The following is a 12,409-nucleotide window of genomic DNA, read 5'->3' as shown; positions in this document are numbered from 1 at the left end:
TCTAGTGATGGAGATACAACAATCCTCATTGGATCAGTGATGGAGGTATAGCCTCTACGACATCTCCATAGTCAATGATGGAGGTTACATGCAAAGTTCACTCTCATCATCCTCGCTTGTGGCTGACAATGACAAGGGATTATGAGCAATGGCGAGGGCACACCTCCTCTTTCCTCACTAATAATCGACGGCATGAAGACTGTCTCGTCCCTCCATGATTGGTGACAAAGGTTGTGGGCATGGATAGGCTGCCCCCTTTCCTCCCCCGTAAAGGTTGCGCCATTATCATTGGGTCCAGTGGGATTCGATAGGGGTTGTTGCACCTATGTCGTTGGTGTTGGGCTGACAGCCCAATGCGGGCTTTATCAGCCCACATCTCACCCCCTCTTAACCTAACCCTAATTAACATTAGGGGGGGGTGGTGGCTACCAAAAACTCCATAAATAGGGTAACAACGAGGGCAGCAATATCAGAGATCTTCGCAGCAGAAAAGAGGAGAAGAAAAAGATAGAAAAACAAGAGAAAGAAAAGGAAGAAAACAAGGACAACGCAGAGAGACTGTTCTTAATCATCTAGCAGTGTTCTCATCTCAGGTTAGATCAAATCTACAATAGGCTCTTGCTGTGATTACTTAGGGAGGTTTTAGATATTGTGGACAGTGACGTGATCCTTGTATCCCAATTATTCTCTTGTGATTATTGCTAGGGTTTAGGGCAAGAGATTGAGATTTGTATATTCATTATTCTCATAGCGGATTATCTCTAGTTTGTCCCGTGGTTTTTACCCTTCATATTGGAGGGGTTTTCTACGTATATCTTGGTGTTCTATTTGATTATGATTTCATTAATTCCGCTGCATATCATGACCTGCTAGTATTTGTTAATATACAAAGGTTATTCCACTTTATATCCCATCAATTGGTGGGGGGATGTGTTAGCTGTTCCTATTGATGATGACATTGCATGCCAACCATCGAGGGTCATTGCGCCTTCGTTGTTGGGTGGGTCCTACAAAGGCGGAGGCCTTGCTCTTGGCAAGAAAGGAAGGTCGTGGAGGTTGTGCCTCTATCACTAAGTACGGCGAAGGGACCCACTCAAAAATAGGGGTGGCAACGAACGGAGATGGTGGTGCGTCCGATGAAGATAAAATAAAATGATCTTTTCATGTGACGAAGGGCATTCTACCAAAAAATTTCAAAGTTGGAATCCTTTATTAAAAATTCTCAAAGTTAGGAGTTTTTCTTTCACAAATTCGACATACAATATATATATATATATATATATATATATATATATATATATATATATATATATATATATATATAGTTCCTTATAGATATATTTGCTAAAATTAAATCTTAGAAGAATAATAAAAAAGCCAGTAAATTTGGAGGATATCTATATGTACAATTTTGCCTTTTATTTATTTATTTATTATCCTTTTCTTTGTTCCAAATCGTTTTGAAGCCGTTCGGCGGATCCCAACGGCTCTAACGGCGCTCTATATATTTCGAGAATTCCCCGTTGCACTTTGGTGCTCTTCACTTCTTTCATATTCCGTATTTCCGCTTTTCCCACTTCCCTCGTCACCTCGCCTGACGCGTCTCCTTGCGTTCCTCCTCCCGTGTATCGTTCTAGCAGAGAGCCCCCATGGTCGACTCTAGGGTTTTCGTCGAGCAGCGAGGGAACCCCGCAAGATCCGAAGCGGGGATCTTCTCAAGAATCCTCCTTGAGAATTTCATCCGCCGCCGCTGGCTCGAGAGATCGAATTCGGGGATTGGGTCAACTATATTGCCTGCCAGAATGGGAGTACGCGTTGATTGCAACCTCTCTCCCTTTCTTTTTTTCTTGAATTCTTTTGTGCATTAAAGGGAATCGGGTTTGTTCCGTAGGTGGAATGGGTGCGACGATGACACCCCTATGTAAGCTAGGGCGTTCTCTTTGAAAGATTCCATGAAGATGGGATGCAGGCATACTTCATACCCTGGTCCAAATCTTTAATGCGTCATCGACAAACTTACCCCCCTTTTATCGATTTCTTGTGCTGATTTCTGGCGTGCATTTTGTTTTCTTGATGTCGGTTCTCTGTCTCTTGTCTTGTTTGTTTCTTTGTTGAGTGCGGAGTATGTGATTTAGATGTCATATTTTCTTAGTAATGTAGTCATTTTGATATCCCGTTGCTTGGATGAATGATGACGGGCTTATCGCTGCAATTTGTAGCTTTGATTGGAAAATTAAAAATTTTAAACAGCTAAGTATATAGGCTTTCCGTCGAGTCTTCAATCTTTCTGTTACTGCAATCCAGATAATGTCTGTACTGATTAACAATACTAGTTAATTTTTTCCCCTTAATTGTTTCTTGTGTGTTCTTAATATTCTATTTCTGCCTCTTTTTCATCCAACTTGCTTGATCTTAGAGGAATTTTATTATCAGTCTCTTGATCTCAGGCTTGCATATCAAGAATTCATCGAGTTTTCACTTGGTCTATTTGTGCTGATCAGATTACTAGAAACAGTCATATATGGCTATAGATGTCTAAAATCTGGACAAAGAAATGGAGCATAATGATATAGTTTAGATCCAATTAGGTACTGAATTTCTATTTATTCTATCTATGCCTCTTCTTGATCCATATTACTTGGTCTCAGGGAATTTTATTATTATTATCTTGATCTCAGGCTTGCAGGTCAAGAATTCTTTGAGTTTTCACTTAGTCTATTTGTGCTGATGAGATTACTAGAAACAGTCATTCATGGCTATAGATGTCTAAAATTTGGACAAAGAAATGGAACATAATGATATAGTTTAGATCCAATTAGGTATTGAAGAAAAACCTAGCACAATTACATGGTGACATTGCCCATAGCATAATTTATTGTGTTTGCCACATGGTACTTCTTGTTATGGTACACTACCATGACAAATTTTATTTTTGCTAAAGAAAATTCTTTTCATGTTAGAACATTTTCTTTTTCCAATTTAAGCTTGGAATTCCATAGCAGTCTAGATGCAATGATGTGAAAGGCTCATTGTTAGTTCTCTTAAACTTACATGTCTCCTTTGATAGAAAACGAAAGGAAAGAAAACAGAAGAACATTTTCTTTACTACTGTCTGGTTTAAAAAAATCAAGAAGAAATCCACAGTTTTTTTCTCCCCAATTTATTTGATTTTCCTACAGTTGTTGATTCTCCTAAACTTTGTAAACAGAGATGATTTTCATATGTTTTTGTATTCCTATTGCATATCTAAGTTTTTGTTTTCTTGATATGTTGTTGCACAATCAGATGATCAGAAAGTGATCCTGGCAAAATCAAATTAGAAAGAATCTAGATAACTAGGAATGTGCCCTATTGGCTTTGTTGAATAAAAAATTATCCCTTCCCCAGCAGCCTTTTTCCTCGGTTATATTTGGTTATGTACCTGATAAGCCTCCATTTAATCTGTGTTTTCTAGGATGCTATGAGCTGGAACCAGTTTTGTAGGATGCGGTGAGCTGGATGTTCATCTTCGAAACTCCTATAGATTTTGGGATGGCTAAAGGCTGAGTAGATATTCATCACTAAAGTAGAGTCCACTCCAATCAGAGTTGAAGTTACTAGTGGAATCATTTTTTTCACTCAGCCATTGAGCACTGGACCAACCTAAACTCGTTCGACCCATAAATGTGTCCACTGTTTTGATGGCTGCACCTCGGGGTTGAGTTTTTTCTTGACCTAAATAAAATATGAGAAGATTAAGAAGCTTTTGCTAGCCTAAACAGGCAACAACCACATTAATGATTGTTAAACCTCATAATGGTGCTCATTTAGTCCTTGTTCTTGTCGACCAATATCATGTTCTTCCATCATGTATTATTCGCAAGTTATGTTGATTCCATCTGACTTCATTGTCATGGATTCTGTTCCCCAGGGTGAAATGAAAAAATCGGTGCACTCAATTTCCAGGGTAATTTACCACCGCAGAGCTACTCACGATCCTCTCAATATTTATTCTCATGTCAGGTAAGTAGTGGCCTTACTCTCATGTCATGTGGTCGCAATAGGTCTGTCTTTAGCTTGTCCAGTTGACTCGGTGACATTTAAAGTACCCACCTGTTCTTAACAAGATGTGATTTAATGCATCCGTTGTCAACAAAACTCAACGGGTGGCGCAAAGTGGCTCCTCCCTCATTTGAAATAAATTTTGGGATCGTGCCCTTGCAATTCAAAATCCCAGGCATGGGCATGAAACAGTTGGCACGTCATTTGTTTGTGTGTCCATGTACAGTCGTCCTCGTCCCCAAAGCGAAAGGGCGGCCAAGGGGATTCGAGCCTTTTCTTACTGAAACCCCGAATAATTAGTATTAAAATTAATCACTTCGCACATCAATCATCAATCCTCCACTCAACATGCATATTTAGTATTAAAATTAGATAATCTAATTATATATGTACTTATCCATGTGGTTAACATCGTTTTTTGTTTCATTGTCTGCTTTTGTTAAAAGGAGAGGGGGGAAGTCCAAAGGGCAGCGGAAAGAGAGCGTGTTTTCAACACAAATCCATGCCGTCCGTTCGGCATACTCGATCCAGCTTGAGGGTGTTCCGGTAATTATCTCCCACCAATTGTCCAAAGTCATAGTCTTGTGTTCTGGTGATTGAGAAATAATATGATTATTATATTAAATTTTTTAATATTTTAAAATTATCATTTTATAATTAAATATAAATAATTATTTTTTTTTCTTCCTGCTTTTCTTATTCTTTTTTCTCCTCCTTAGAAGACAATATCAAGGGGGCGATAAATGAGGTCGAAACACGATGATTAACAATAAAGAGCATAGGTTAGGAGACGATGATCGAGATAAATATGAGTTGAGAGATAAGATTAAAAAATAATGATTAACGATAAAGAACATTGACATTGATGATAATAAAGATTGAAAAAGATATAGATAAAAAAAAATAACATGAGGAGTTGTAAAAGTAAAATATTATTTTATTTATTTTTAAAATATAAAATAATAAATAATTATTAATATAAAATAAATTTTAAAAACATTATTTTTAAAATTTTTAGAAAAATTGAATAAAAAGACTCTACAATTAATAAATGGATAAAAGAAAGACGGGCTAGGCTTTGACGCGTCAACAAACGAAGTCCCGCCACATAACAACAAGAACTAAAACCGTTTACAGGAAAATTTTTGTTCCACCGGTCTCCACTGACTCTCCTGCGTGGGTCCCTCCCCACACGGGCATCCTGGATAACCTGGCGGGTGCGCCACGAATGGGTCAGGAAGTGTTGTTTTGTTTGTTATGCCCGAATTAGATGCGTGCATATATATATATATATATATATATATAAATATTTTTTTTTTCTTTCTCTTTTTTCTTTTTTTTTTTGCTTAATTCCATGCCCTCCCGTCCCGTCCCGACCGACTAAGCTCATGAGAAGAACAAGGCGCTTCTGCGCGTCTATTTCTCCCCGTGGAGATCAAAGTCGTGTTTAATTCAGTCGGAGCGTGAAACATTTTGCCACCGAATTCCCTCCCGCCCTCTTCTGAAGAGACGTATATCGTTCACTTTCTATAGAGAGAGGAAACCAGATGCTTGAACGGAAGGTAGGGGAAACGAACAGCAGCACGCGCCCCTTTGGCACATAGATAAGATGGCGATTCAGAGGGGAAGCACCCTGCTCCCCGCTGCGGCCTCCGCAGTCTCTCGCCGGAACCCTTGATGTACCAGGCCCACTACCACAACCGCCTGAGGAGCTGGCCTAACACTTGGTTCGCTGCCGCCGCCGTTGACAAACCCCTCAAGCATGTGGTCTTCAAGATGCAGCTCAGTGACCAAACCCCTACCATAGAAGATCCCGCGCCGCGTCAGCGGCACGGCGGCGCCGGCGCCGGCGCCGACCTCACCGCGCTGTTCTCCGACGAGCTCCTCCTCCGCATCCTCGCTGCCGTACCGGACCCCCTCCGCCTCCCCGCCTCCCTCGTCTGCAAGCGATGGCTCCGCCTCGTCGGCCGCCTGCGCCACTCCCTTACCCTCCTCGACTGGTCCTTCCTCGACCGCGGCCGCCTCTTCCTCCGCTTCCCCGACCTCGCTGAGCTCGACCTCGTCCCTGGCTCCTTCGCGTCCCCTTCGTCCGTAGCTGCCAGGGGCCGCGTCCTGCTTTCCTGGGGTCCTTTCTCTGTCACGGTCGACACCAACGCCGACTCTCCTGTAGGTGAGTGCTGCTTCCTCGACCCGGACGTCATCGATCGCGGCCTCGAGACCGTCGCCCGCAGCTGCCCTGGCCTTCGGAAGCTCTCCCTCGTCGCCAGTGACTCGGAGGCCGGCCTCATGGCGATCGCTGGAGGGTGCGACACTATGCAGGAGCTGGAGCTCCATCGGTGTTCCGACCTCGCCCTCCGCCCCATCTTCGCCTTCAAGAACCTCCAGATACTGCGGCTGGTGGGATCCGTTGACGGGCTCTACTGCGGGCCTCGCGTCACCGACATTGGGCTCACCATACTGGCCCATGGGTGCAAGCGGCTGGTGAAGCTGGAGCTCAGTGGGTGTGAGGGTAGCTACGACGGGATCTCTGCCATAGGGCGGTGCTGCATGATGCTTGAGGAATTGACGATCTCCGACCACCGGATGGGCGATGGTTGGCTGGCGGCGTTATCCTTCTGCGGAAACCTGAAGACGCTGAGAATGCAGAGCTGTAGGAGGATAGATGCTGATCCAGGGCCATCGGAGCACCTCGGGACATGCCCGGCCATCGAGACGCTGCAGATGCAGCGGTGCCAGCTGCGGGATAAAAGAAGCTTACAAGCACTATTTATGGTGTGCGAGGCAGTTAGGGATGTTGTGTTTGAAAATTGTTGGGGGTTGGACAGCAACATGTTCGCGCTTGTGAGCATTTGCAGGTATGTATGCTTCTTAGATTTACCCCCTAATTTGCTGTCATTTTATGATAGTAATTGTTGCCATTTCTTCGTTTTAGCATTTGCAGGTATGCATGTTTCTTAGATTTACCCCCTAATTTTCTGTCGTTTTATGACAGTAATTGCTGCCATTTCTTGGTTTTGATGATGTGCCAGAAACTGTATGATTCCATAGTCATAGAAAAGCACATTACAGAAGCTGAAGATCAAATTTGGTCCAAGTTATATCTTCACTCCTAGACTATTTTTCCTGGACCGCTCAGCTAACTTTGCCACTGAGGAAACTTCAAGTTTCTGATGTTTGCAATTGCCAGCAGATTAGCAGCCAGTCATGGTTAAGGCACACAGGCTGCCAATCTCCTTTATGATCAGTGCAGCACAATGTGCACCTTTTGGTGTTGTTGCCAGGGAGCTACCATATGAACCTTGCTGTAACACAACTCATCGTCGGAGTTTAATTGCCTGTTGGTGACTATTTGTTATGTCACCTATACTGTAGTGGTAACAGTCATCATCCTGAATCATTTTTTATTTTGATTTATCAGTTCATCAGATCTTTATAAGTCAATCTTAGTCTTTGTCCACGTCCAAATACTAGGTCGGCTCTGATACCAAATGTCACGACTCGACTGACCAAAATGTTTAAGCTGGAGTTATCGTAGTACACTCATCATACCCTTATAAGTCAATCTTAATTTTTATCCATTTCCGATGTGAGATTAATTGGGGGTATTACATAAGGCTTCTATCGATTGCTTTTATAAGTACACTTTATCTCATGCAGCTTTAAACTAAGTGTAAGGGAAATTGTTTTCTCCACATAGATGCAGTTGTAATAGGTTTAAAGTTACATTTTGAACTAAGTCACTGCTCAATGATGTAAGGTTGGAATGGTTGGATAAATAAATCACTTTCAAGTGGTGCCAAATATGGTTTATAATTGTGTGTGTGTATATATAAACACACACACACACACACAAAGTTACTGTATATGGTTTGATGTAACTGAAGAATTTCCAACTCGTCAATTGATTCAATTTGTGTATGTATGCAGAAACTATATTCAAATATGTGCAGCTTTTTTGTTTGATCCATTTATTTTGAACTTGAAGAGCTGACCCCTTTAGTTGTATTGATAACTCCACTTGCTTTCTTTTCTGGGTTCGGGGTCAAAAGCAATTGTTATTTGTGTTTCTCCAAGTCCTTACTGTTGCATCAATTCACATGGCTAGTCCTCACTGTCAGAAACAGAAAAGACAAGTTTAACCACTGAAGTATGTACATGCTGCAAAACTTCTATGGAACCGAATGGATTTGATTTGGCTTGTTTTTAATGTATTTTCTTTTTTTAATTTTTTTTTGAGATAAGAAATGTACTTTTATGGTGGAATTTGGATGAAGAAACAATACATGTCTACAATTTATGGTGCTTATTATTTTTGAAAAATTTGAATTTAGAAATGATGTACTTCTAAACGTTTGAAAAATGTTATCAAATGTTTTAGTCATCTGTTTATATTGTATCGAGATCAAAACATTGAAACTGGACAACCAGCTAGACCAAGGTGTGTATTTATCGAATTTGCCCAGGAATCAGTCAGACTTGGGCGGTTTTGTTAAGTTTTGGCCAGTTTGAGCTGATCCAGATGAGTACTGGACCATCTTATTTTTGCATTTTAGATTATAGTTAATATTTTCTTTTAATTCTTTGTTTTTGTTGATCACCTTATCACTTTCTCACTATGTTGACATCTTGGTTTATGGAGGCAGATGGACATAGGAATGATTTTGAATGTCTGTTGCTTTTGTATGTGTGCCATTTTACAATATCTACTTGGGTTTTTTAATACAATATGTCCTAGTAAAACTTACAGACACCACTGTGGCCATGGCAGCCATCAATCCATGCAAAAAAAAAAAAAAAGAAAGGAAAAGGAATCTGTTATCTGCTTATATGATTTTGATGTATGATTGGTAAAATGGCTGTGGCTATTGATACCAGAATCATGCTTGAAATCCCAATTTTAGAAGCTGGTGTCTCAGTTTTCTGTGTTCACGACATCTTATAGCTGCTTTTATGGTTGGTCAGTCTTTTAACTGATAAAATTAGATCTATTTCTTTGGGATGCTACCCTTATAAGATCTGACTATTGCTTATCCTTTCCTACTTCAATCAATTTATATGGGTGTAATGGCCCACTTCTTATACCATTGATTAGGATTTTTATCTATTCTTTTCACGGAGGGGCAAAGTGGCCAAATGGTTATTTTTATGTGGATAATTGCTTATGATTTGAATTAAATTGCTTAAAATGTTATATTTCTGAAGAGGATTTAATATGTGGCTGATGATGGTTCTAGCGTTAAAATTACGGAACCTATTGTGTACTAGTACATATACCCTTAGTAGCTGGTCCAGTGCAATCAAAAGTCAAAACACTAGTTTTAGTATCTGATTTATGGCTTCATCAGCCAGCTACAGCTTATTTTATGCCTAAAAAGATTGATGTGACATTTATTTGATGCCTGGCTCTTGCTTCTATGTGTATGTGTGGGCGCATATTCGTTTGATGCTTGCTAAGTCTGTGTATGTGTTTGTTTTGGTACTGTTTTTCCAAACAGTTATTGCAAGCTATAAAAGACTGATATCTAAAACATTAAATTTTTTTTTCCATTTGTTCGTCATGAAACACTCGAATGGGCCTCTCGTCGTGTATCTTTGATTTCATTTTATATGTTAATGTTATAGATGGGTTTTCATATGCTCTCTCTGCAGGAGGGTGAAGTTTCTCTCATTGGAAGGATGCTCGCTTGTAACAACTGAAGGTTTCGAGTCGGTAGTTCTATCCTGGATGGATTTGCAGAGACTCACCGTCATCTCGTGCAACAATATAAAGGATGGCGAAGTATCTCCTGCTCTATCAAGCCTGTTCCCAGTCCTCAAAGAGTTAAAGTGGCGACCAGATAGTAAATCTGCCCTTGCAGGGACCGGCATGGCGAAGAAGGGTGCGAGATTTTTCAGAAGGTTGTGAAGTCTCAGATAGTGGTCCGTTCATATACCTTCCCTCTCCTCCAAAGGAATAGAAAATTGAACCCAGTGGTCAATAAGAGGTTGTAGAAGATTTGTGAACCAATTGAGCAGAAACCTGTGTTTCCAAACTGATATAGAACCATCATTTTGTGGTGTAGCATGCAAAAGTAGTGTTGTACATTTCATGTACACGAGAAGAATGATGAACCAAAGTGCTTCATCGTTAATCATGTATGTGAAGCATCAAAAACTAACTTATAGTGTGTCCTCGCTATCCATGTACAAGGAGAGGATGGTTTTACAGCATCTCAACATACTACACATCAAATTACATATGACTCTATCTTCATTGTTGTCCATCTTGAAGACAACAGCCCAACTCATGGCGAATTGTGTAGGAGAGACTTAACTAGCTAAACTTACAAGCATATTCCCAATATTGAACAGTTTTTAGCGAGAGTTTTCTGCTGCAAAAGTTAAATAGATCTTCAAGACTAGATCCCAATAAATCTATCACAAGCACACTATAATCACCATCAAGAATGAGCTATTTCATATTTGGAATTCCTGCTGCTAAATAAAAGAAAACAATGAAGATTAAGAAAGTAGAACCAAACAATAATTTTCATTACTTTCTCATTGCAGAATCCTGACAATTTTCCTGATAAATAGGAAAATGCATAAGAGAAAATATATGCAGGCCATTGCAGGTTAATAGTTATCCGGAGGATTAAATTTATAAACCTCGTTCAAACTACATCAAGTTGTAGCTTATACACATACATTAGATGAGACTTCCACCGATGCGAGGACTCAATAGAAAATGAATATTTTTCATACTGAGCAAACATAGTATATTCTTTTTCATCATATAATTATTTTAATTTTTTAAAATTATTTAAATATTCTAATTATATATATAATTATAAATATATTTTTTTAATAACAGTTTGACTGTTACTAATCTATGACAGTTTGGCTGTTACTAGACTCATAAAACCTAAAAACCTATAAATCTTGCAAATGATAATATAATTCGCACATCATTAAGCCTATTGTGTATGGCACTTCCATAGCTACTAATCAAATAAAATTAAAATATATAATTTATAAATAATATTTATTTAATTTATCTTTAGTATTATTTATATAAAACTATTTAATAAAAAATAACTATAATAACTATCAAACATAATCCTTGATTAGCATAATCATATTCGGTCATTGACAACACATGTTTTTCTTGTTTAATGTATGTTGTCAATCCAAAATAAACTAAATTTCTAGAAAAATAAGTGTAATCATGTCCTAAATATTTATTTCAACCCAAAAGTATACTATAGATCTCCTTTGATATAGTTAACAAACATTTATTAATAATAATCTCATTTTCTTTAATACTGTACAGAGGCCTATGTTAATTGGGCCTCCCGTCGGGCCTAATTACATGGGAACCAATTGGGCCAATCTCAACTGGGTAAAGATTTAGGGCAAAATTAAGGACAATTGTGTCAAAATTGGGTTTTGGGCCAAAATTAGGTTGTCACCTCAGCCATTCACGCGCGACTTCACCGCGGTCGACGCCCCGGTGTGCACGGTCAATCACCTCCCCACCGTCTTGGCAGCGACGCTGCACCGTCGTCCGACGCAACTTTCGCTGCCGGCATACCCACAGCCAGCGAAGGAACATGGCGAAGAATCCCATCGCCCTCGTCGTCGCCATCTGTGGCCAAGCGTGCGGCCAAGTTCAACCGCCTGAGGCGCTGCTCCGCGGAGCAAAAGAGAAATGCCTGACCAGCTCCGCGCCTCGCCTTCTGCGGTGATCGTTCCTGCGACGACTTGTTCCGCGACGCCCCTCTCCCGCCGCGACTTCCGTTCCTTCGACGCCCGCCCCTTCACAGTCCCTCCGTCTCCGCCGTCTGCGGTTTCCACCCGCGTGGCTTGAGTTGATGCGCATAGCCTGCAAGCAGGCAAGCAGAAGGATAGGTGCATTGATTCATTTGAATATTAATTTAAAATCTAAAGTAATTATAATATATCTAATTTTTTTTATGATTTAAGATATTTATATTTTATCAACTCTCATATCACTCGTTAAAAATTTAGAGTAGAAGTAATATTTAGTCAGAATTAAAATCTATAATATTATAATTAGGCAATAAATAGTATTGTAACATTATTAATCCGATGTAACAAAGTCATATATCTATAGAGAGGAGATGGTTTAGAAAGAGAGTTTTAAAGAGCTCTTTTCTATCGAGATAATCTCTAAAATTAATAGTCATTATCTTTAATCATAATTCAATTAAGCCACTAATATATCTTATCTTAAATTATTGAATCACATAATTAGATATTTTAAAATTATTTAAAAGTGATATGGGTTAAAAGACATAAGATGTCAAAATATTATGGTATTAGGCACTTAGCTCATAAATATTATATTACTAATCATGAAGAAGAT

The 12,409-nt window shown here is 39.6% G+C and overlaps 1 protein-coding gene across 1 annotated transcript; it reads left to right on the top strand.

Annotated features, from left to right (window-relative positions):
• The first annotated feature begins 5,368 nt into the window (after nucleotides 1-5,368).
• LOC135610263 (F-box protein At5g51380-like) lies at nucleotides 5,369-10,208 on the top strand. Its single transcript, XM_065104561.1, has 2 exons — nucleotides 5,369-6,896; nucleotides 9,691-10,208. Exons 1-2 carry the CDS (start codon nucleotides 5,719-5,721, stop codon nucleotides 9,944-9,946), a joined length of 1,434 nt encoding a protein of 477 aa, XP_064960633.1. The 5' UTR covers nucleotides 5,369-5,718; the 3' UTR covers nucleotides 9,947-10,208.
• Nucleotides 10,209-12,409: the final 2,201 nt, after the last annotated feature.

This window comes from Musa acuminata, chromosome BXJ2-4, assembly GCF_036884655.1.
Source record: "Musa acuminata AAA Group cultivar baxijiao chromosome BXJ2-4, Cavendish_Baxijiao_AAA, whole genome shotgun sequence".
NCBI classification, from domain to species: Eukaryota; Viridiplantae; Streptophyta; class Magnoliopsida; order Zingiberales; family Musaceae; genus Musa; species Musa acuminata.
This window is presented reverse-complemented; position numbering and strand designations above follow the sequence as displayed.

Bases quoted from the DNA above. Each gene is read 5' to 3' on its own strand.
- LOC135610263 (XM_065104561.1), top strand. From the start codon at position 5,719: ATGTACCAGGCCCACTACCACAACCGCCTGAGGAGCTGGCCTAACACT. The intron at 6,897-9,690 runs GTATGTATGCTT...CTCTCTCTGCAG, and splicing joins GCGCTTGTGAGCATTTGCAG to GAGGGTGAAGTTTCTCTCAT.